The sequence below is a fragment of the Falco naumanni genome, chromosome 4, assembly GCF_017639655.2.
Source record: "Falco naumanni isolate bFalNau1 chromosome 4, bFalNau1.pat, whole genome shotgun sequence".
Taxonomy (NCBI): domain Eukaryota; kingdom Metazoa; phylum Chordata; class Aves; order Falconiformes; family Falconidae; genus Falco; species Falco naumanni.
Genome location: NC_054057.1, coordinates 5271511 through 5296259, shown reverse-complemented (window position 1 = coordinate 5296259; position 24749 = coordinate 5271511). Strand labels below are relative to the sequence as shown.

The following is a 24749-nucleotide window of genomic DNA, read 5'->3' as shown; positions in this document are numbered from 1 at the left end:
ATTTTTTGACTTGGATTCTTGAACCTTGACTGAACTTTCTACAGCATTTTTGTTAGTAAATAACATAGCTGATGGCTAGAAGTTTATGTAACTGGGACTTCAAAGAAAACATGAGGTATAACAGTTGCTAATGAAAATGTTAAAAACTCCATAAAATTTGTTCTGTTTTTCTTATATACTGTGATTCTTACTGAAATAGCTATAATATTTAAAGTACTACTTTGAGCTGTTTTTTTAAAATGTGCATAAACTGAACCAAGAATATCCAAATTACAGCTTGTATAATGAGAAGTGCATGTTTCAAAAACTGTTGCTGGAATCACGACTTGCATCCTCTTGAATGTAGAAGGTATGAGTAATCTGTGTCCCTGCTACCTGAAGTCATGAGTGAGGTGAAAGCAGGGCTGTAAACTACCAGCAGGACATAGTGACAGAAGGGTGAAGAAGTCAGTTACCAACTGTGCTGAAGGAAGAGAGGAGATGGTATGACTTTTCTCAGGACTCATTCTATGAGAGCTTTTGTCTTAGACTATTACAAAAAGGGGATACCAATTAATACGACAAGCTGCTATGGTCCCTTTCATTATTAGGACTGTAAAGCAGCTTTGTGTTTCAATTTCCTCTTGTCCTCTTAAAGGTCTGCTGGCTACAGCACAGGTCTACACCGCGGTCCTCTCTTTTTTTTTTTTCCCAAGGCCTTCATGGATCCTGTGGTCAGAGGCTAAGAAGCCAGGAGAGTATTCATGATCTGTTTTCTCGGCTTCAGTACAGAGTGAATTTGATGTGTATTCTATGCTGTTCTAGTGGTTGTGATGCCCTTGTTCCTATTGATGCATTTATTTCCTGGGAGGTTTTTTTGGTGATTTTTAGAAAAATAATTAAAACCTTTTAAAAAAGTGGCTGTGGTCCTTGGCCTTCAATGGCAATAAATAGCTTTTGCAGTTGAAGGTTTTGATCAACCACAGAGAACTATTACAATTGTAGTCTTGTGCCCTGTATATTGTATGCAACTAGAGAACTGTTTCAAGCACTGAGATTTGCCAAACCCCACAGATTTTATTTGTAAAACAAAACAAAAAGTCTTCAATGTGGTGTTAGTGTGTTGCTGAATAGAGATAACTCCTAGTTTATTAGTCTCCTTCCTTTAATTCTTTACACTGGGCTGAGGTGGTATGGAAGAAAATTTCTCTTTCACAGTGGTATTCCCTTTTCTGTAGTTTTCTGCCATTCTGTCTTTTTTTTTCCTGGCAAATGCAAGCTTATAACCTGTATACCCATTCTTTATCCTCTCCTTGGTTCCTTGTCCCCACAAGGAGTGTCACCGTTCTGGAATGTGCTGACCTCTGTCTTTAGGAAACATTCAGTAGTTTCATGATACACCTTGGTTGTAGCCTTATTTGCATTTTCAAGAATCTAGTGATTTAGATGCTGTAACATCTACAAGCCTGCATTTGGTTTTAATTTTGGCTTAACTTCTGCATGTATTTTTACAAAATACTTAGTTTTTACTGTTAATTATATTTAGCCTGCTTTTTTAACCTTTACTCAGTTAAAGCTTGTGTTCATCTATCTCTCCCTTGTACCTTGATGGTACTTGGGAATTTCAACAGAATGTAAGGTAAAGGTAGAATCTCAGAGTGTTAAGTTACTCTACAGATGTGCCAGAGTTTTGGCTGGCAGGAGGAGAAGGAAAAGGAAAAGCTGCTGCTAACATTTGTCTGGCCCACTGGAAGCTGAGAGGTAATATGTTCTTGTTGGTTCACTTTGTGGCCAAACACCATGATCATCTCAAAGAGCCTACCCAGAAGACCAGGCAAAGTGTGTGGAGGATGTGGGTGGGGACCAGAGGTTATCAGCTTTCAAATGCAGAAGGCAGACTGTAGAAAAACTTACTTCTTGCTTCTCTGAGGATAATTGTATTGATGTTTTGAAGGTAAAAAAAAACAGTAGTAGGTCTGTTGTAATGCAGATTCTTCTGTGGGGACTAGTCTGCAGCAAATCTGATATTAGAATAAGAATTATCTTTCTTAGTGCAGAATAGTGAACTTTTAAAAGGGGAAAAAAGCTCTTATTCTAGAAACTGTAATATAGTTGAAACAAGGCAAAAGGAATCAATGGTTTCACATCATGGCTGTCTCATGTTTTTTGATGAAGTCTTGCTTCTGCGAGATTGTTTCCTTGAAAGTTCTTGCCGTATATGTTACTTCAGAGCTGATTAGGTTGAATTGATGATGATCTTGCAACTGTTTGTGCGTTGGTATCAGAAATGCAGTTATTCTGCACATAAACATATTTTTCTAGCTGGTATCAGGTACTGTTAATATTTGTACTTTATTTTTCTTTAATATTTTGCATAAATGCTAGAAATACCAACTTTAGTCACCTGTTTTAAGATACTTGAAGGAAAATCACTGTAAGTGTAATGCAGTGGATAGTTTAGGATCAAGGAAGAATATTAAAAAACTGAAGACATTACAGTTGAAACTCATGAGTAGATACAGTATTGCCCAAACTGAACATCTGCATTTGAGCTATTTGGAGAGATGGTGGCACCCAGTTGCCTAAAATTACCTCCTAGACATTAGAAGATGATTTGAATTGCTTGTGTAATGGTTCGAAAACTGATACTTACCAACATTCTTTTAAAAACTGTAGATGAACTTTTAAGTTACATTTGAATTACTGTTGTAGCACTCTTCTGATTCTTCGTACTGGACACTGCCCCGTGTCCTGATGTGCCCTCTCCTTCCTGCATTTTCAGCCTCTGCAGGTTTGACAACACGGGACTAAAAAGAGGAACATTGCCTGGAGCACGGCTCTGTCATGGTTCTGGTTGAGCTGGTGTTAACACCACTACAGCTACTTCTTGCTATCAGTCTTATGCCCCTTTCTTTTTGAATAATCAAACAGAAAAGTGGGTGCTTAAGCTTAGATAAAACCTGAAAATTGTTTTTGACTGTTTTGGGCTAACGAGGGGACAGGGAGGCCTTCTCTTTTTAATTTTTTTTAGGGGATGCCCTTGTCCTGTTTTCTTTCTGGTCTTCCGTTGGGTTCCTATCTGCTTCTGCTCTTTGTCAGTAGTGGGTGGCTGACCCTTGCATTGGAGCCCTGTGCTTTGTTGTTGTGGGAGCTGTGGGTACTTGTAGCCAGCTCTGCCAACAGGGAAACCCAGGTGCCCTTCCCAGGCCCTAAAGGCTTCTGTGCTGTCGGCTACGTTTCCACCTATGCTGGGGTATAAAAGTTTAATTAAGTAATTATTAGAACTCTGAAAGTAGATCTACTTACTTCAAAGTGTAAACCAGGTGAGACGTACTTTTTTGCATGTGCTTGAGTTAGTTTTCTGTCTTGAACTGGTCAGGCACTGTGTGGTTAAGTGTGTAGTAGTGCTGATGTGATGGGGTGAATGAGGGCAGTGGGGGACTTAAAACTTCCCTTTTGGTGACAGCTAGTAACACACTTGCTATCTATTCACGTTGGTAGGTTAGCTTAGTTTCTGCCTACTCTAAGCGTGAATATAACCAATTTAAATTTAAAAAGAAAGGCAGGAAGCTTAGGCTGCTGTAGTTTGAGCCAGTGGTGGTCATGACAGTTCAGTCTTCCTTCTTGTCCTAGTCTCATGCTGTTCCCTCTCATGGGCTATTTATGCATTTATATAGTGAACTGGATCAGAGAATTTATCTAGCTGAAAAATTGCCTGCAAAGAAGTTTATTTACCTTTAAACCAAATTAACTCCCCGTTTTGGGTCACCACAAGGCTGCAGAGCACATCTGTGTGGGCAGAGGGAAAATAGCATCACAGGGATCAGGAGAGGCAGAACTGCAGCAGTGTCAGCTTGTTTTGGTTGAAATTGTTCAGAGTAGAGCTGAGGCATGTAAGCTTGGTGGTGCTGTTTCCTGCCATGTCATTCAGCTGAAGTGGTTTGTCCCGCTTTTTAAAAAAAAGTACATAAAATTTTATGGCAGCTTTGTGTTGTCTGTAACATAATAAATGCCTGGTACAACATATTTGTACTGATACTCTGCAGAAAGTTAAAATGAAAGATACTTCATTGTAATTATTTTATGTCAGTCATGAAAACAGGAGCATAGAAGTGGATCTAAGTCATGAGCTATTTGTGTTTGGCATTTTTGTTGTATTTACAGAAGACACTTTTTTCCTATCTTTTGCTGTAGAAATTCCAATTTTTGAATTGGAAGTTTTTGAGAAAGATAAGTCTTTAATTCAGGTTCTGAATATCGCTCATTGTAATCCTCTCTTTTGTTACCCAATGCCCCTAGTAATATCACAGATTCAATACTGTGTAACCTCATAGTGTTAATAAACTTTAAAACATGGTGAGAAATGTTTGTCTCTGTTGCATTTTGATCTAGAAGTAACTGCGGATGCTCTGAAAAACAGATAGTGTTTGAAAGCGGTAGGTAACTTAAATTCTGCTTCTTTCCTTTTGAATTTGAATACATCACAGTTTTAATTTCTTTATCTTTTTTTGTTAACCAATTTTTAAATGAAATTATTTTTGTTTAAATATTCAAAATAACAGTGTGTCTGACAGTAGAGTTTTCATAACGTGAGCATCACATCTGATGCTATTCTGAAGCATATCGACATCAAAGGGTGAATAAATAGTGTGTTTGAGGAGGAAACCCAGGTATTTGATATAATTGTGTTGGACTATACAATGTTCTGAACGAATATCCTTTAAAGGGTTTTTAACTGAGAAGCTGAGAAATGAAAAGCTGTACTTGATAAATTCTCATCCCTTTGTTTTAAAGAAAGTGGATTTGGAAATGCACTGTTTTTTTCTAAATGGTCTGTGTTTAACTATTCAAGATCACTAGCTGTACTCAGAGTACTGAATTCTGTTTTGAGACAACTGAAAGCAAACTGCAACTGTACTTTAATTGCAGAATTCAGGCAGCATCATTTGTTCATGTTAAGTTGAATTTCTCAATGAAGAAACTCCTAGATCCTCCATTTATTAGGCTTCTTAGGCTTTTTTTTTTAAAGAACTCAAGTCTTCCATGTAGCAATGCAAATTTCAGGTTGTGCTCTAATATGTGCTGTGTTTCTCAGCTTTGTGACAGTGAGCAAAAAAGCCAGTTTGTAGAGATAATGTACATAGAAAAATATTAGTATTCTGAAATAAAAGTAATTCTCAACCTTTGTGCAGTCTGTAGGCAGACCTTCTATTTAGTAATGCAGAAATTAGAATGTGTTGCCAGAATTCTCTCCATTAATTTTGGTTCATTGTACACATTGAACAGAACAGAAATATTCAGGGTAATGCATGCATTTGTATCTGAGCAATTTTAAGTCTTGGGACTTTCCTGCCTTTTGATCTGTGTGGTCCTCCCATGGTACTTTATGCTACTAGTTTGTGACAGTTTTAGTGTACTCGTGTATCTTATATAAACAATGTGGGTTTATTTCTGTAGATTGACTTTCTCTGATGTATAGGTAAAACCCCCTGTTTTTCTTATTTTCTGTTTTTTTTCCACTCTTGCAGAAAATTCTAAGCTGAGACATGTAGAAAAAGATGTTTTGATTCCAATGATAATGAGGGACCGAGCCAAGGAGCTGTGTTCAGATAAAGTGCAAGGTAAGAGTAAATATTCATTGGGAGATCAGATGTATTCCATTTTGTCCCTGAATATAATCCCTGTTTTTGAAGCCAAGCAATCATAGAATTAATACGTATGATCTGCATCTTATCTGTACACTGTGAAACTGGTAGTAACGTGTATAAATCTGTGGTGTTGGCTTTGGCTGCTTGGTGATGTGGACTATTTTTGAAAATGACTTGTTCTTGAGGGCTGTGGAATTTAGTATGATTAATATAAAACTTCCCACATCTCAGTCTAGACTATGTGATGACAGAGCAACACAAGATTTACTGTATTCCTGTACGTAATATTTGATACTTATATAAATGGAATTGCATCATGTGAGCCTTCAGTTAGGGGTCTCCTTTATTATGATAAATGTATTTAAATATTCCCAACTAACTGCATCCTTTCCCTGCCCCAGTATTTTAATGATACATGCACATAAACGTGTTATTAGGCAGATGTTGAAACAGGATAATGCAGTCCACTTTTGCATGTTTACATTTTCTTTTGAAGAGTACTGGACAGTAACTCTTTGAAGTTGGGTATCACATTCAGACACAGCTGTTCATACAGTCCTGGAAGAAATCTGGAACTTTTTGAAGTATGAGAAAGATAGAGCTACTTATGTGCAGGTTAGCCAAGAATGCTCCTGTTCAGAGGGATATAAGAAAGGAAGAAAAAAAAAAAAAAAAACCAGGCCACAGAATTGTTCTATACAAGTGGCACACTTTTGGTAGGGTGTGCATGCCTCTTGTCATCTAGATCTGTGTTCTCTATAAACTTTTTTGATTGTGCACTCCATCAGTAAAACCCTCTGAGCATGGAATCCCAATATATGTTTATTTATTTTAAATCATATACGTGTACCACTGTACTAGTGCATTATGTACATTATAACACATAAAAATAGAAATTAAAAAAGGATGATATAAAAATGAAATAAACAGTACTTTAAAATAACTTTATGCTATTAATGGTACAAATAAATATTACTGTTAATAACTATTTTTATTGAGAGCTATGTGATTGAATATGCTTTTTAAAAAAATAAATCCTTGTTGAACACTGTGAAACAGCATCTAGGTTCAGTTTATTTCGGTGCTTGGTTTTAATGGTCACAGCTAAAAAGATACTTGACAGAGATGTTTAGATCCCAGTGGAAGAGGTGCATTGTTGCCTGCACTTACTACATCATGATGCTAATTTTTTAAACCCATCCACAAGTTTTGCAAAGGTTTTACTTGGAAGTTAGGCTAGTGAATGACCATCTTCCCTGATGTCAACCTGTTGTTCTTCCAAACTAATCAGAAGGTGTTGCATGCTTATGTTTTTAACAGATAGGTTCAAAACCCACTGAAACTGTCATTTGGACGATTTTTAAATAGGTTTAGATCTGTTTCTATCCTTCTGAATTGTACAGATATGAGAGGTTTTTATAGGTGACACACTCACATTGTGTTCAGCAACAAGAATGAAACAAAACATCACATACTGAGGGGAACATACCCAAACACTTGTTTTCAAAATGCTCTCTCCATAGCCTGAGTTTCTTCTGAAAAGCAGTTACTTTCTCACTCACTGTTAAAATGTCCCCTTCACCTCGAAGGGACCTACTAAGAGTATTTATTTTTTGGAAATACCTGCTAGGCAGCAAACGACTCACAGCCACCTGTCATCACTGAAAAGGTCAGCAAATTTGGATGCTACTATCTGAAGAGCTTGTTTTTATAAAAAAGTTAAGTACAGCGATGTCACTCTGTAGCACTTTGTGCACTCTTGACTCCAATTAATTTGCTGCAGTACCTCCCTATGCGTTTGTTCCCCATGTGGTGCTAGCTCTGTAACCTTACCCTAGGGTCCCTTTCTTATTCCAGTCAAAGCAGCTGCTCCATCAGTGGTTAAACTTGCACAGTTTATCCATAACACTTTGTTTTTATTAAAGAAGCTGTTTTCAGTTGAGAATAGGTCTTCTCCAGTACAGCTCTCCTTTAGTGGCTCAGAAAAAAAAAAAATTCTTTGTGCATTTTGTTATTGAAATGCAAGTATCTTAAGCTGAGAGAAATTAGAAATGCCTGTACTTCCATCTAACTGTATAGCAAACCTCCCACACTCTTTAACTTGTCCCAACATTTGTTTCTTCAAATCTTCAGCAGTGTCTTCTAGGCATCTTCCAAGAGTATTTACTGACAAAGGAGTGGATTTTAGTTTATTGCCATATCTTTTATATGTATTATTTCAGTGATTTTTACCATGGCAGGAAGAACAATTGTTTCCTCAGTGGTATGTGGCTTTTTGTTTTTCGCTATTTACTTAAGAAATGTCAAGGGAGGTTTCTAGATGTTTATCACTAGGTTTGGAGTCAAGTCTAGGTGAAGTGAACCAGTGTGTTTTCAAGCAGCTGCTTTTAGGATTTCTCCAAAAGACATAAAAGAGTAGTGTTACAAAGTAATTCTGAAACTGAGTAAGTAGGAAAAAAGGTGGGAATATTTGCCGAAGGGAAGTGGTATCACATGACAGGTAACTTCCAGTGCTGCCAGAAGGACTTAACCCAAGTTTTTTTCATTTCAATGTAGTTAAATCATTTTTACTTTGAACTCTCTAACTTTTGTGGAAAAAAAATGAAGAGGAAAAGCAATTGTAGTAATGCGGGTCATTGAAAGAGGATGTCAGTTAAAACTTTTTTGAGAGTATGCTATTTATGTAATTTTGTTTGGGGGTAGACCAAAGAGGGTGTGTGTGTTTCTCCTCTGGACTTTCTCAGTGTAGGATGAGAACTTTGGTTTCAGCACCTTAATTTTTTGTGACAGCAACCAGTAGTGGAGATTCTTGAGCTGTGAGTTGTTGACCATTACCTTGCAGGTTCTCCATGTTTTTGCGTCCATAATTTTAAAGCAAAGTGCTGTCTTTTTTTTTTTTTTTTTTCTTCTGTCATATGAGGCAGAACTAAAGGTTTTTCTTCTTTTTCCTGAATAGAGTACAGTTGTGTATTTTGAGTAAAATAAGGTTTATGGATGCATCTCTCTCCCCCTCATTTCTCTGTCATCTCTAAGCCCGCTTTGATTAAATTGTATGAAAGTTAGGGGTAGAAACGGAGTATTTCTGATGCAATTTTAATGGTCAAATAGACAAGCAAAATCTGCACTGATACCCTTGTTTAAAATAAGATGGTAGCATAAGTTCAGCTATTTTGTTGCATACCTTTTAATCTGGATGGGGCAGGGAGGGACCAAGCCACGGGAAATGAAGCTTAAGGAGTTTTGTGAACAGGAGAATTTATCGTCTCTTAAATCCATCCTGAAATTATTCCTGGAATAAATTTGTCATCTTAGTACACAGGGTTATGTGTTAATCATAGTAAAGAGGCTATGTTTTCTATGCTGTAAACAATTATAAGCTATGAACATAAACTGCGTAATTAGGTAATGAAAACTTCTGCAATTCAGTTTGTTGCTACACAGCGTACACATGTGTATGAAATCATGCTGTTTACACTAAGTGGCATAGCTACTCATTTAACTTGCTCTCTAGGATTTTTCTGCTTCACGTTAATTTTGTTTGAACATCTCCTATTAATACACCTTTGTTTCATTTTGTCTTTAGGAAATTGTGGTAAATGCATTGGTAATACAGGAAATAAAGCTATTCTGCAAATGTGGGCCTTTACAATTTGCTTGGTCGTGCTAGGTTCATATGCGTCCCTATGGGGAGCCCCTATACATTCAATAGTGCTCTGCATGAACACGGGGGTCCATCTGTATACAGTCCGTTACCTTAGCCTGCAGCTATACCACCTAGAGTTGTGTGCTTATCAGAGCTAATAATGCAAGTAGTGACAGCCTGTCCAGCACGTATTCAAGAGCCATCCAGGGAAAAGAAACCCCAAGGGTTAAAACATAAATAAAACCCAAAAGTTTTGTTAACTCAAGAGATGATCCTGCTGCCCTAGCCCAGTTAAATGGGTGACCTATTCCTATGCTTGGTTGTTAACATACCAGAGTAGCTTAGGGATGAAATAACCATGAAAATGTTTCCATCTGATAATTTTAAAGAAGAATTAAATATTGTGTCTGGTCATATTTCTTTTTACTTAGATTATTTAAATTTATTTTGAACTTCTTTTTTTCAGATTGTGCCAATATAGTTCTTGGGGTGTGCTGCACATTTTTCAGGAATTTAGTACATCTCGGGTGCAGAATAATTTCTATGTGTTTAAGATTTTCAAGCACTTTTTCAGTGAAAATGCATATATTAGTAATTTTGTTACGAGAGTAAACATGCTTTCTGTGAAATGCTAGTCCCTTTTTCATGACCATTATGTAAATACGCTTTATCGTGTTAATATCCATGCGCTATATGTATTTGAAATTGTGGGCTATTGTAGGAGTATCTAAAGTGTTGTAAAAAGCAAGTAAACAAAAAAAAACCCAACAGTGTTGTCATACAGGAACTTTCCCTGTATTTGTACAAACTGTAGCATGAATTTGTCTGAAATAATATTAAATCCATGTATTTCTGCATCCGTGTGTCCTTGGCATATAAAAATCTGTGCTTTCAAACAGGTTTTTTTGTGCTAAAAGAAATGTTTATTTGCCATTGCCTCGTTTATTGCTTTTGTGAAATAATTTTTTAATCAATCTGTTTTCCTTTAAAGTTGTTATTTTTTGCTTTAATTTCTAGTTAGAAAATTTAAATTTGAGTACACTTCTTTAAAGCAAAATCATAGCAAATTACCTGAAGTTAGCATTTGTCATTATTCATTTAGCTTACCAAAACTTCTGTAGTTTCATCTAGCTGAACTGTGCTTTCCATGACTCCTTTCTGCTCTGAAGCTAGAGACACTCACTAGAAAAAAACTGCAAGAGCTTTGATTGATCTTGATCATATCTACAGAAATATTTGTTCCATTTCTTAACAGCGCTTATTCTGCTCTTCAGAGTTACCAGTTTTGAAACTTGATGGATTTAGCTAGAGAGGAACTGTTGAGGACAGAAATACACAAACTTTAAGGTTTGTACATTCGGTTCAGTTTGATTTTTGGGTTACTAGGCTTGTAAAAACAGAAACAGCTGTGTGACTTCGACAGGTTGCGTGTTTGGACTTTGAAAGATTTGTCTTGAGATCCCAAAAAGAAATTACTGGATCACTGAGTCAGTCACGAGATCGTAATTTTGTGTTATATTTGTTGGATATGTTTTGTGTATTTGTTTTATTATAAAGCAATTCTGCCCACCTTCCAAAACCTCAGTCTTTTTTTGCTGGGAGAAAAGCAATCTTGCTCCAGAGATGGGGGATTTAATTCAAAACTTTTTTCTTCTAAATTTTGTTGTCTACTACTGATACGTGGTCTGGGTTTGGTCCTTTAAAAGTCACCAAGAGTGACTTGCAGGTGTCTTCTGTAGTTGTGACTCATTTGTAAGTCTCAAGGATTCAAGTAGGAAACCTACTACACACTTTCCAGGGTGAATACAGGGGTAGATAGTTCAAATCAGCCTGATCTTGCTGTTAGGAAGGTGGTGAAGTAAGGGAAACAATTTGGATGAGTGAAGACCTGATCCTGCCTGTGACTCTGTAAATAAGCATGTGGCCATTTCTTTTTTGAAGCTTGTTGTGGGAGATATTCTTTTCTGTCTTGGTTGTGAGTTTTGTGTGGTTTTTTTTAGTTTTTGGGGTTTTTTTTTTGTTTTTGTTCTCTTTCTTCTTTTTATGAGAGGGAGACAAAAGGGGGATGTTTCTGTTTGTGCAGAGTTGAGGACCTTCTCTGGAGAAAACTGTTAGGTTGGTTCTGTTGTCCGTAGGAACTGTGTAATTAAGGCAGCTGGGTTCACATTGCTGAAAAAGCTCTTGCTACTTCGCAAGGCTTTAAAAAATGGTTTGGAAAGTGTGGCTGGAAAAGGACATTTCCAAGCAGCCACCCTCCTCCCATTCTCCAGTTTCCCCATTAGCCATCTCCTCCTCAGGGCTAATGTTGATACTTAGTGAAAATGATGGGATGCAACACTACTGCAGGCTTCTCTACAGCTGAGCATGACCAGTGTCAACCAGAGTTTTGATAATGTGCAGTTACTCAACAGCCCTGTCACTGACATTATCTCTGTCCCCGTAGGGGCCACCTGCTCTAGACCATGACCCTTACACCTGACACATCAAGGCCCATAAAACCAAAGAAATTCCTGATTGAACTACATGTGATGCTGCACATTTAAATGCACATCTTTACATATTCCTTCTTCAAAAAGAAGTCTTGTTATATATATATTCTCAGAAATGCAGATAATGAAATATGCAAAATACATAGCAAATTGCAGCTTGATGTTCCTCAGGAGTATTGCTCACTTCCCTTTGTATTGCAGACCAAGTTCTGTTAATTGATGCAAGCCCTTGCTGAATGCTGGAGGAGGATTAATCTGTTGGTACCTACAGTCATGGTTCTGAGGTTTACACTAAAAAGATGCTAAAACTGATAGTAGTGGGAAGTTACATGATGGTCACATTTGAAAATTTTGATGAATCTTACTTTCTTGAAGCAAATTAAACCCCAAATCACCATCTGTAGCTGAACTTTGCTCATCTGCTTTGCCTCAATGTAAAATAATAGTCCTTAAAATTTATTTTTTTTTTATTCACGTATTTTAGGAGTATTTGGGAATACAGGAATCCTCTAATTGACCAAAGCGAAACTGTGAAATAGCTGATAAAAATCAGTAATTTACACGACAACTCCTGGTAACTTTTTTCTAGTTCACTTGCTGTGGCCAGAAATTGCTTACATGTGCTTGCATGCATATTGTTCAGAGTTTGATGGAAAGCCTGAGAGGTTACATGGGAGGAATAATAACATAGAATGATGCCTTATTGCCTTCAACTTCATTTTCGTGAAAGGAAGGTTGGTATAATCTGAGAACAGTTTCAATCCAGTGACAAAAATGCAGGTGGAGGAGTGGAGAAAAATGTTGTCCTCTTGCTGTATTTATTGTCTGACTATTAAAGTACATTATAGTCATATTGTGTGTGACCCTGTGACCCTATACAAAGCTATTGAGATTACTGTTGAATATGCTGTGCAGTTGTTAGTTACTTAAATTATTTTAGGTGTTTTGATAGTGTACAGCTATGTTTAGTATTGGTAGTAAATTACTATGTGTTTTTCCCTTGCTAGAGTTTCTCAAGGGTAAGTTGCTGAGTTTTTATATGATGTTCTTGTTTGCACACAATAGCTTTTATTTTGAAAAAAATTATTCAGCTTTATATATTTCCAGTGAACATTTACTCTCATCACATTCAACTATGTGAATTAATACAATCTCTAGAGGGATTATGGTATATTGAGCTTTGCCTCAACAAACTGGGCAGAGGAAACAGCTATATGTAAATTACAGTTTGAAGAGATGAAATGCTAGATCTCATGGTCTTTTTTTTCCTTTTTCTTTTTTTTTTTTTTTTTTTTTTTAACGATACTTAGAGCATTAACTACCCTAAGCTATTTCAGGGGATTTTATAGAAAAGAAATATGAGAGCATATTGCGTGGCTTGGCGATGGAAATTTAAGCATTCTAGCTGGTGTTAGGACTTTGAAGAAAATGTTTGCGGAGGGAACTTGCCCTATTTGATTTTTTTTTTCTTCCCCTCTCTATGTCATTTCAACCCAGCTGATGACAAGAAATGGGTCAGACTGCTAGCTTTACCACTGCAACTTAGTTGTGTGGGGTTTTTTTTTATTTATTAGGGAATGGAACAGCTTTTACAGGGACAAAGAGAAATGAAATCACTTTCAATGAAAGAAAGAGGCCTCATTATAGCCACCAACAGCAGTTATTGACAGCTACACTTCCTATTAACAAGGAGCATTTAAGAGTTTGGCTGTTGGATCTTTGGACTTGATCTAATTTGCTAGCATTAATTAGTTTCTTTTGAGCACAGACACTTGGTGCTCACAGCTATAGATTTGGAGGACTAATTAGGACAGAAAATTGAACAGAATGGGGTAAGGCATTAACCTTCAACCATTACCAGCTGGGGCTCTGATAAAGACCACAGAGTCCAAATGCTCCTATTCATGCAAAGAGTACTCTAATGAATATCAATTTCAGCTAGGTTGCCATATCCTACAAGCACTGTCTTAATTTTGATTATCTTACCTGGTAGAGATTTTTGTGTATACATACTAAAGTGATATTGGTAGTTCAGAGCTCGTAGATGACAACCTCAAGAGGTTACCTGTGTGTTGTCTAGTCTTTCAGTTTGGTTTTCTCAACTTAGAGGTTTTATTGGTTTCCAGTTAAGATCCTGAATTTCAAATTGTTTACCCTGTCCAGTATCAATGTATTAACATAGCGTAGGTTAATTACATGATGTTAACAAATGCTGGTTTAAGTAGAGAATGTCTGCATGATTTTGGGTTACTGTAGTACATGGTAGTAATATCCATGACAGGAGCACTGACCAAGCTAGCTGCTGGGGATGGAACAATGGGATTGCTTCTTTCCCAGCTTTTATGGTGAGAGACAGGTATTACATTGTGGTGTTAACTTGGTGATCCAGTTTCAGGGGGAAAACTGTTCTTTCAGACTGTGTCTGCAGAATGGAAGTACTTTAATTGTATATAAAGAAAGGAGAAAAACAATTGCTTTTGTCCTTTTGTATCTTCTCTTGGATCGTTTGAAGTGCGGGACTTGAAATAAAGATCCAAGATCATCAGTTGTTTAGTCATATCACTGCTCCCTGACAAACTTCCCATCAAATCTGGATCATTGCTTCTCTCTTCATGTGACTTCTGTACCTGGAAATTCCTTGACCAGTGATGAGAAAAGTGTGAAAAGTCTCTTTGACATCCTTTCTTCAAGCTTGTTGCTTTCAGCAAGGATATGTTAACATAGATCCTGTGACTTGGGAAGAATTGAATCTGATTGGGTTATATCTGGTGTTTAGCTCTTTGAGGCTAAGGTTGCCTTTTATGTGCTCTTAATTATTTCCAGTTCTCCACTGGTAAACTCTGTACTGTTGGGTTGAGTAGCTGGTTCCATGTGTTACAGTCCTGGTAGGGTTGGTTTGATGAAAGCTGTGAAAATAGAGAAATTCAGGCTTGCCTGTAGCTACTGAACTTGGGGTATTTTGTGGTATTTAGACCAGTTTTTAGAGAACCACTTTTTCTGATTGTGAGGTGAGTATCCATAGGGAAGCAGGCAGTGGACAGGGGACACCTGGTCAAGTTGTTCTCCCAACAAAAAGAGGAGGCTAGGATAGTTACTGTTGCAGCCTATTACTAATACCAGGTTTGTATCTTTTCCTAGTTGTTACATACAATATTTGCTGATTCTCATAGTTTTCGTTCCCAGTTGACAGGTTTTGTTTCTTCTGTGTCATTCGTACTACTAGCAAGTGAGGGCATACTTGGGATTCCATAGGGGTTTTTTTGTATACATTCGTTGATGATGGTGGTAACCTACAGATGCCATGTGTTGTTACAGTATTACTGTGGTATAGTTGCACATAGCAATGCATTATTAATGGCAGCACGTGTGACTTATGGTAACTGTTAGTTTAACTGCATATCCTTAATGATGTATTAAGTATATAAGTTGCTTTGCAGTTCTGGATTATAAACCCCTCTTAGATACTACATTCAACAGTAACACAGTTAGCACTTTGTGTAAATAATTCTAATACTTGTAGGAGGTCATGCTGTATTCCCGTTGCATGTGTATGAATATTTATATTGTGTATGAATTATGAATATTACCCTGGGGTTACTTTCACACAGAAAATAGGTTATTTTTCAACTGTTGAAGTCAGAATGTTTTGTGGAGATACCATTTGGATCAGCAGTGGAAAACAGAACTTAACTTGGTCAAAAAGTAGCTATTGTGTATTCAGAAATACAATAAATAGTGAGCTTTCAGATAGCCTACAAGCAGTGTATTGACCTTGTAAAGAATGTATGATATTGATGGTAAGGTAGTAGGGGAAAACTTCTGTCCATCATTCTTTAGAAAGCACATGAAGTGGGCAAGTGTATTTGCCAAAGAAAATTGCTCATATGAATCACAAAAATTGAAATTAATTTCATTAATTCCAGTTGAGCAAAATGGGAGTCAGAATAGTAGTTGCAGTTTGATCTAATATATTTTGATTTTACGACGCAGTGCATTATGAGAGTTGTAGTTTTGATCTCCTTTATTTCCTGTGTATATATCTTTGTGTAGAATATTATGAGTCAGCAGAGGCAGTCAAAAAAAAAAAAAAAAGGGCAGGAATTACAGGCTTTATCAGGCAGTAGGGGAATGCGAGTTAAAGCTGAAATACATTTTGGCAAATAAACACACTTTCAACAAGATGTGGTGGTTTAAATATTCTTCATGCTTTTTGGTGTTCTTGAAACATCAGTGTGTTTAGTGAAATCTCAAATTTTCATCCTGTTTTGGGATGAAATAATTTTAAACTTCTCTTTCCATGTGGAACAGTAGTTCTAAAAGTTGCTTAGGCTAAATAGAGTGAGTTGTCCCTCCAGCACTGACTCGTTATAGAAATTGGTGGATCCTGTGCTAGCAACATGGACTGATGAGAACGTAAAAAAAAAAAAAAAAAGTTGAAACAGTTTTGTCTGTTGCTGAGTAAAACCACATTCTTGTGCATTATTGTTCAGGTCCTTTTAGTAACTGCCACAGAAAATCATCCCCCTCTTTCCCACCCCCTAATTTAGTTTTGTTACTATGTTGTTTTCCAATAGTTGTCTCTGTGGTGCTGCATAGAGTAGGGAGGTTGGTGCTCTGAAGAATGTTTCACTTAAAGGTTTGATGCCTAAGGAATGAGTAAAGGCTACAGTAGTGAAAGGCCGTAAAACAGGTGTGCTCTGTTGTCATCCCTCTGAATTTTATTTTTAACATTTTTGCAGAAAAGAGCGCCTGGAATGCGTGCTGCCTAAGATCAGGATAGATACCTTTACGTGAAGTGTAGGCATGTGACAGAAGGCGAGAATTATTTTGGATAAGTAATCAAGAGCTGCAGAGCTGGTCAGAAGATGTGAAGGGAGATGGACAAGGAATGCTAGAGCTGTACAGAGCTTTGGAGGTATGGATGAGGCTTTACATTTATGATCAGGAAACAAGAAAAACAATTTCACTGCTGTATTCCAGATTTGAGGGGGATACTAGTAAAGGATTTGAAAGGAATCCTGTAAGGGATGGAAGGTAATAATTCTGATGGGATAATGAGTAGGAAAGGACCTACACTAGGAATTTCGGAGAAGATAGTGTAAAAGAGCAATGCATGAAAATTTCCCTTGGATGAACAGATTCTTATCTTGATAGCCACTGTATTGGGAAGGAGTTGAAATAGTATTTTGGACTTCAATTATGGTATTAAGGGATCTGCCTTCTTACCTTTTTCCTAAAATGAGTTTAAAGAAAGTTTTCTTGAAGTCTGAAATGCCCTTTTTTTCACTTCTAATAGTCAAATTCAGGATTTCCTTGTATGAATTTTGTCACATATATTGTCTTGCACTTTATAGCCTTCTTTCTTCCTGTATGTGATGCAGAATTTCTCCAGAAAGTATCTAGTCTTCTTTCTCCCCCTTTTCAATATAAACTAAATATGCCCTCCAAGCCCTCCAGATCAAGAACATATTTTGAGGATATTTAAATAGTCCTTTTTGAAACACTAAATCATAGGTCTGCTTATGTGTGTAAATTAATCATTACACCAGCACACCAGCCTTGGTACAGGTCTTGCTTTGTTTCTTGGTGACAGAAACATCCTGTATACTTTCCTGTAACGGGATGCTCATGAAGTTGGTGAAAAAGCACTGCAAAGATGTGGCTTGAGGTGTAATCTCACATCTGTGGGTGTAGACTGTCAGACCTTTTAAAAATCACTTTATGAATTCACAGCTTATGTTGGCAAAAAGAACTTCCGAATGCTATTGTTTACTGTATAGGAAATGTTTAGCGTGGAAGCACATAGGAGAGGGTTGAAAGCAGGACTTCTTGATGTGATCTAGGCTGGTCTAACTGTGCTTTAATAGCATTAGCTTCAGTTGTATAAAGAGACTATCCAACCCGAGTGCTCTAGACAATTCCCTCCTCATTGGAGGGCACATTTATGAAGTGTAAGAGGCACGCAGGGCTGGAAAGGACTTTTCTTAGGCCATCATTTTCTCTCGTGGCCATATCTAGTGTGCCTGTGTTTGTCCTGTAACCTGATCGATGTTGCGGGTTCTATAGAAAGGCTGTTCCAATGCCTAGGTTTTTTTTACTGTTCAAAGAATGATTTTTTTTTTTCCTAAGTTTTGGGGCTTTATTAAATGCCTACACTAACTTTTCTTTTTATATTAAGCCATTTATGTTCTCAGATTCCTGGTAATGGTCTGTACAAATCAGCACTTTTAATGGAAGAAATAGGACAAACTTTTACCTAGAAAAGGCAAGAAGAGGAAAAAGAAAAGGGAAAATAAAAGGCTTGTTCAGTAACCACCCTGGAAAACTGTTTCTTCTGCTGAGTTCCTGAGATGGCTTAGGGAAGGTATTGGACCCCGAGATTCCAGGGTTGTTTTCAGGACCGTGGAGAATTTAAAACAAAAATACCCAAAATCATAATGTCATGAAGTAAAACAGGGAAAACTAGTGCTTTCAGGTTGAAGAAAATGGTATCTAGTAAAGAAGAGTGACCGTGGTCTGCAACTTCAAATGCTGCACTTTATTGCCCATTACTTTTTTTTTCTGCCTTTGTGGTGGTAATTTTCTACAGTGAATCTGACAGCCCAGTCAAAATAATTCATAAGGCCAGTGATGAAAAGTACTATTTATTTTTTTGGTGTAAATCCAGGTTTGTCATCCCTCATCTGTCCTGATTCCTCCTCTTGTTTTGTGTTTTCTGAGTGTTTTTTTAATGCTCCTTCTTAATGTATATAAACTTTCCAACTTAGAGTGTGCCTTATGTTTAAGAAACATAACAAACGTACAGTCTAAGCATTGCTGAAGAAATTGAGCTCCTAACTATAGAAAACCCGTGTGTTACGGGTTTTGCATAAGCATTAATTTGTCTGTGATACCATCCTGTGTATGGCTGTAGAATAGTAACCTGGGGAAGATGGTACCTGTCTTGTGTGCCATCCCATTTCCTACCCCAACAGTGCAGCTTGCAGAAAGTTTGGGTGTGCAGGAAATGTCCCTTCTGTTTCCAGGTTGCAGATCAGAGGGAGATATTTGATAGCAAAAGTCAACACAGTTGAAGAAGCATGGCATGCTGAGTGAGACCCAGTGCAGCAGGGCAAGCACGTGGACTGTCAGGGGTTCAGATGGGCGTATTCCTTCTGCCTGTCAGGAAGTTCAGAATTCTGCCAGGCCATAGTGTTTACATTTTTACATTATTTTAAGGCACTGTTTTGCATTGGTACCTTAATGTAGGCTTCAACATCTGTCTAGTTAAAGAACAGAAACTTACCATTGCTTTCCATATAGTATGGAAAAGAAGAATATAAAAGAATGTATACTGTTTGGGCTTATATAACCAAATATTTAATTACTAATTAATTAGTAAGTAGCTAACTAATCTTTAACAGGGTACTAACAGTGCTCAGAGTTCCTGTGGTGTCTTCACCACAGGAATATCCACTTTTATATCCAGTGTCCTATGTTTAAAATATTTTGTGTTATGTACATCTAATGATGCTTCATTACTACTGAGTAATAGTACTAATTGTTCTTCAGCTTTCTCTTTCTAACAGAGGTGTCCTCATCTTATACTTTGGAAAACTATTCATGATTCTACTACTTGGAAAATAAAAAGCATATACATGTATATGTGATGGAATTTTTTTAACTTTGTACATTTAAAACATCTTGAAAAAATTTTAAGTCCTTTGTGGGGAGTGAGAATGGTGTGGAAAGGAATCCTCTTGCTTCAGCAAGGCTGTTGTGTAAGTTCATTTTAATATGCTTCATCTGTTGAGTAACTATGAAATTTCAGCTGTGTTAAAACAGAATATTGCTCAGGGAATCTGTCTTCCTCACTCTGCCATCAGATTTGTGTAAATACTAGTTACTGACTGTGCATAAACTTTTGAGAAACATTCGTTGTTGGGCAGAGAATACTTAGTAAAACACCACGCCAAAAAATAATTTTTGCACTTCTATAGAGGGAAGGTATTTGACAGAGTTGGCAACTCTTGCTTTAGCTGCATTCTCCCAACAGGCTAGTAATTCAGATGAATATTTCTGGTCTCAGGTTTTTCTCTTCTGCTCTTGCCATTTAAATAGTAGTTCAGGAAAATATGGCATGTGATTAATTTTTTTCCCTAAGTAAAATATGCTAATTCAGTTATCTTCTAGATAACTGCTTACATATTCAAATATGCATTTATGTACCTGAATTTAATTAGTGTCTCATTACTGCTATTGTTAATGAAAGGTAAGATTCCGTGTTGGAGTTTTAAATGCAAAAATATGTTACAGTCTCTGTGGAAGACTGCTGGGTTGCTGTGACTGCAGAATGAAGTTCTCTTCTAAACGATGACGAGCTGAACTTAGGAAATCAGTGCAACATTTCACTGGCAATTCTATTAGTGCAGCTGAATTCTGATCTTATGGTCTTACCCAGGGCTCATAGTTCACAGAAGTATTTTCACTCTGAGGCATAAGCAGTGGTCTCGGTGCAGTGCTTGTTGTTCCAGACCTGGCATTAATATCACCGTTGCCCTAGTGTTTGAGTTGCTTGACTTGCCTGAAAGCTAATTCAGCCACTCTAATAAGGAGGAGAAAAAAGTCACCTCCTTAAGTGTGTTAAAAGTACTTATGGTAATAGAAACTCTAAATTACCTTTATTTCAGGTCCGCCTAGGTATATTTCACATGAAGGGTAAATTGCAACAGTGAGTACAATTGCTTTATGTGAAGCAGGTGGAATTCCCTTGTTTCTAATGTAATACAGTCGATGTTAAAGCTTGATTACAAAGTTGATATGCTAAAGTTTAGCTTCTACCGTGTGCTATGGGCACCCATATAAAGAGATACGGTAGCAACGAGTGTTTTGTGGTCCAAACCCTAACTGACTGCACAATAACTTTTTACTTTGGCAGGTTTTGTATTAACAGTTCTCCAGTGCTCAAGCCTTCTAAGCCTTGGCTGAACTTGTGGCAAAAGTCAGAATGATCACTTAAAGCTTGTTATATTTCAGGCAAGCAGAGGGGATGGATCTGAATAAGAAACAGTGTCTAGCCCTCCTCTTCTCCCTTATGCAGTCTTTCAGAGCTCCAGTGGGGCAGCAGCGACTTGATAGTATTCTGCAGTATTCGGAGAGGAGATGCTTGTGAGTGGAGCACTAAGCTTGGAGACTTATGTTGGCTCCTTGAACTCCTCCTTTATGATTTCTTGTTAAGTCATGTAGGATGGGAGACATTCATCCCTGTTCTAGTCATGTGAAAGTTATGTCTAGTCTAAACCAGTCTAAACTGTTTAAATCTCTTGAGTGGGACCTGACAGCATTCTGGAAGTAACTTGTGCTTGCTGGCTCGCTCTGTCTCTCTGTTTTGTGTCAAGGCAACAAGAAGGGTCAGCAGGGTACTTCCAGAATCAGCTTTAGGTGAGACATGTAAATTTTAGGTGTCTAAAATTACGTAAAGTGAATTCCACTGGTAGTCATTTTTAGTCTCTGTTCACACATGTAAATGAGGATAAGACCATACATGAAGGAGAACTATCATGGTCAGTGCATATGTGGCACTGCACTGGTATGCATAAAGCAATTGGTATGCATAAAAATATGAATTTCTGTTAGGGTATTTGATCTCCTGCAAAAGCCATGTAGAAACCGTTGGGCTTCGTGGGCATTTGCTAAAGGATTCCTTTAAGCTGTTTTTTTCGTCCCTATCTCAGGTTGCTTCCACAATGCTTGTGAGTCCCATTGATTTGTTAGTGTGTCCTCTAACATTAAACATCAGTGTGTCTGCAGGTTCTGTGCAGATGTGGACTGGCAGGATAGTAAGTGCCTTCCAGCTCCCGCCAAGATACGGTGGGAAGTAGGGGAAGGGCAGTTGATGCCTGCTACCTCATTATAAACAAGGCCCAGCTAAACACTGGAGTTAGCAGTTTTAAAATTTGGGAAAAACACTTGGAACTGAATGAAGTTTTTTTACTTTTATGGCCCCAGTTACTTCCCTTTTTTTCTTTCATCACTAGCAGCAGACCCAGACTCTAGCTGAAGACTGAAGAATAAATGAAACTGTTTTCCATAACTAATTTGACATTTGATTTCCTGTTCATCTTTTTTTTTGTCCCCAAATATTTATGATATGTAAGGTTGAAATCATAGTACATAGGGGAAAAAAAGGCAAATAATCCCAACAGTATAAACTTAAATTCATAAATCTGAGACTTGCAACCAGCCTGCTGGACAGGAAAACAGATGCCATGCAATAAATTAATACTAAGCTGAATAATAAACAAGATGTATTGTTAAAGGTCTTTAATGCAAAGAAAGTAATTCCAGACTTTCATATGCTTGTTTTCTGTCTTTAAATGAAGCCCTTGCATGTGTTTTCTTTATTGTTCTCTTTTGCACACATTTGAGCTTTGTTGGGTTGAGAACTCAGTCTCTGGTTGTGCCCTGGTGATTAACTTACACTAAATAGGCAGCAGTAATGTGATTTGAGAATGAAAAGGATTCATTTCTTTTAAATGAGGGGAAAAACCCCAAGGTTGAAGGAAATAGTTTACATAATCTGTAAACTAGTTAAGGAGCTGAATATTTATGCAGGTTGAAATTGAAGCTTAGTTGCCCTCTAGGGGTTTTACATTAATACAGCATATGCTAGCTTTTGGGCGGGTTTTTTTTTTCCTTTCAGAATAAAGGTGAGAGAAATCTTTGGAAAAACTTACATACTGACAAATCTGTGGTGGTGGAGGCATGTGTACATCTGCATTCAGTGAGTACAGCTCATTTAGTTCAGAACCCAGAAAATGGAAGAAAGATTTTTAGCCACGTTATGTTCTTCTAATTTCAGAGTACCAGTGGAGAAGGTACTCGGTAATCCAGTCATAGTACTGAGAGGTCCCAACCAGTAAAGATCCTTACATAGAAGTCAGGATATACCCCAAGGAGCTTTCAGCTCTAAGTAGACATGGAAGACAGAAGGTTACGTGGGGATGAATGGTGCTGCTGAGAAGGCCATGGTAATGGCAGCGTTAAGACCCTCTAACGGTTTCTGCTTGTGTCCTAGCCACCGAGTGCTGCTTTGAGTTCTTAGTGTCCTCGGCTGCCACCAGTTCTTCTGTCACATCTTGCCTTACAGCAGCTTGAGCCTGTGTGACTGAACTTGTTAGAAACAAACTTTGTTGACTTGTTTAGAAAGCTGAGTAGTTCTTGTTTGGGTAGCATATGATATTTCATAGGAAGTATCCTCATGCCATGGGAAGAAGTGTGACTAAAATGGCTTCTAAATTAAAGCTACATATGTATTTGTCCTCCTCTATATTTTTAATGTCTCCTTTGCCAATAGTTTTATAGCAGATGCGTTGGTCTATGGTGCTATACAGATTTTTATGCCATTTGCTTATTAAACTTTGCACTGAAGAATAGTTCCTCTTTTTTGAGGGACTTCCATAGCTGACAAACAGTGGCAGGTGCTTTTTTTGTGGATTTATCAAAGGCTTATTTGTAAATCCTCTGTCTACAAATACTGCATTTTACTGTCTTCAACATTATAATTTTTGCTGTGGAGAAATGACCTCATCTCTTAATTTCTCTGTAGAATCAGGTCTGTTATTACAGTGCCTTATACATGTGTAATGCTATGGCACCAGGTATACTGTTAGGTTCCGATGGCCAGTAACATCACAGAAACATCTGCTTGGTTGTATCTGCTGTATTCTTAGGCATGACATCACGGCTTCAGCCTCGTGCTTTCTTGTCAAAACCAGTGACTTTTTCAGTAGAGCTTTATGTCATCAGTTCTGCCTTCTCTGATGCTTGATGTCCGTGCCCGATCTGCCTGGGCAAATAAATGATTCTTGGAAGCTGTGCACTGGACCAAAAGACGTGGTAGGTTAGAGGGGATGGTGGGTTGGTTGTTTTTAGGATTTTTTTTCCTCCCTTCTATGATCAGTTTCCTTCCGTGAGTAGAAGCACATGAGCTGATCGCTACCTTTAATGCAAGCTTTTGGTTCAGAACGTAACTTGTAGGGTTGTAAAAAGTTGCCAGTCTTGCCTGGTTCTCAATAGCCTTGGCCTAATCTGTTCAGTTTAACGTCTCTGAAAAGTTTGAAGAAAATGTGTATTACCAGTTCAGGGAGGGTGTGTGGCATGGGGCAATTCCTGGTCAAGGGGAGCATCATAACCATCCTATTCCTGCAGGGCAGTGTGCAGTGCTCACAGCTCATGGATTTTCCAGAATCTGAACAAAATACTGAGTTTTACTGTTTTGTCATTCTTTTGTGTAACCGCTTCAAAGATACAGGAGGAGTATGGTGGCTGGATTATTTGCTATATCTGGTGTTCAGTCCTTTTTAGGTGCCTGGTTATCACAGTCATTTATTTAAAACCATTTACAGAAGATGGAAGATAAGCCTTATACGGTTACTACGAAATGGCCAGATCTTGCTAAGCTTTAGTAGTGTGCTTTCTTGTCACATTGTTAAAATTCATCTATTCAGAATCATGAAATGAATAGGGAAGTCTGAAATTCTGACTGCCTACATAGTCAATGACGTACTTTCTTTTGAAAAAGTGATTATACATACTTTGTCACACTCTGGCCACCATTGCAAAGGGTCAAGTTACTCTTCAGTATACTGTTCAGGATATAGATGCAGCACAGTTTTTCTTTTTTTTGCTGGAAAATAACACTTCTGGTTCTGTCATCCTTAGAAATGCTTGAGTAGTACCTCATTCGGGAGGAATTCTTCCTATGCCTCTACACTGGTATATGCTAAAGGCTAGTAATTTTTAAAAAAAGAGAGACTAAATATACACTGCAAACTAAGGTAAGTACATGGTAGTCTGTTTTGGAGATGCTGGAGTGATTGATGATCGGGGATTAATTTTGATCTATAAGGGAGAGTCACTTCCTCTTTTAAAAAGAACACAAGTGTATTAATCTTTAATATTGTATCCTTGTTGGTGTGCCCAGGCGGCCTGAAGTTTTGACCCTATGCT

The 24749-nt window shown here is 37.6% G+C and overlaps 1 protein-coding gene across 1 annotated transcript in view; it reads left to right on the top strand.

Annotated features, from left to right (window-relative positions):
- The window catches only part of CMC1 (C-X9-C motif containing 1), a 44205-nt gene that overhangs the window by 6355 nt on the left and 13101 nt on the right, over nucleotides 1–24749 (top strand). Inside the window, exon 2 of the mRNA XM_040593237.1 lies at nucleotides 5508–5600. Coding sequence (XP_040449171.1) covers nucleotides 5508–5600 — 93 coding nt within the window. The remainder of the gene's footprint in view (nucleotides 1–5507; nucleotides 5601–24749) is intronic.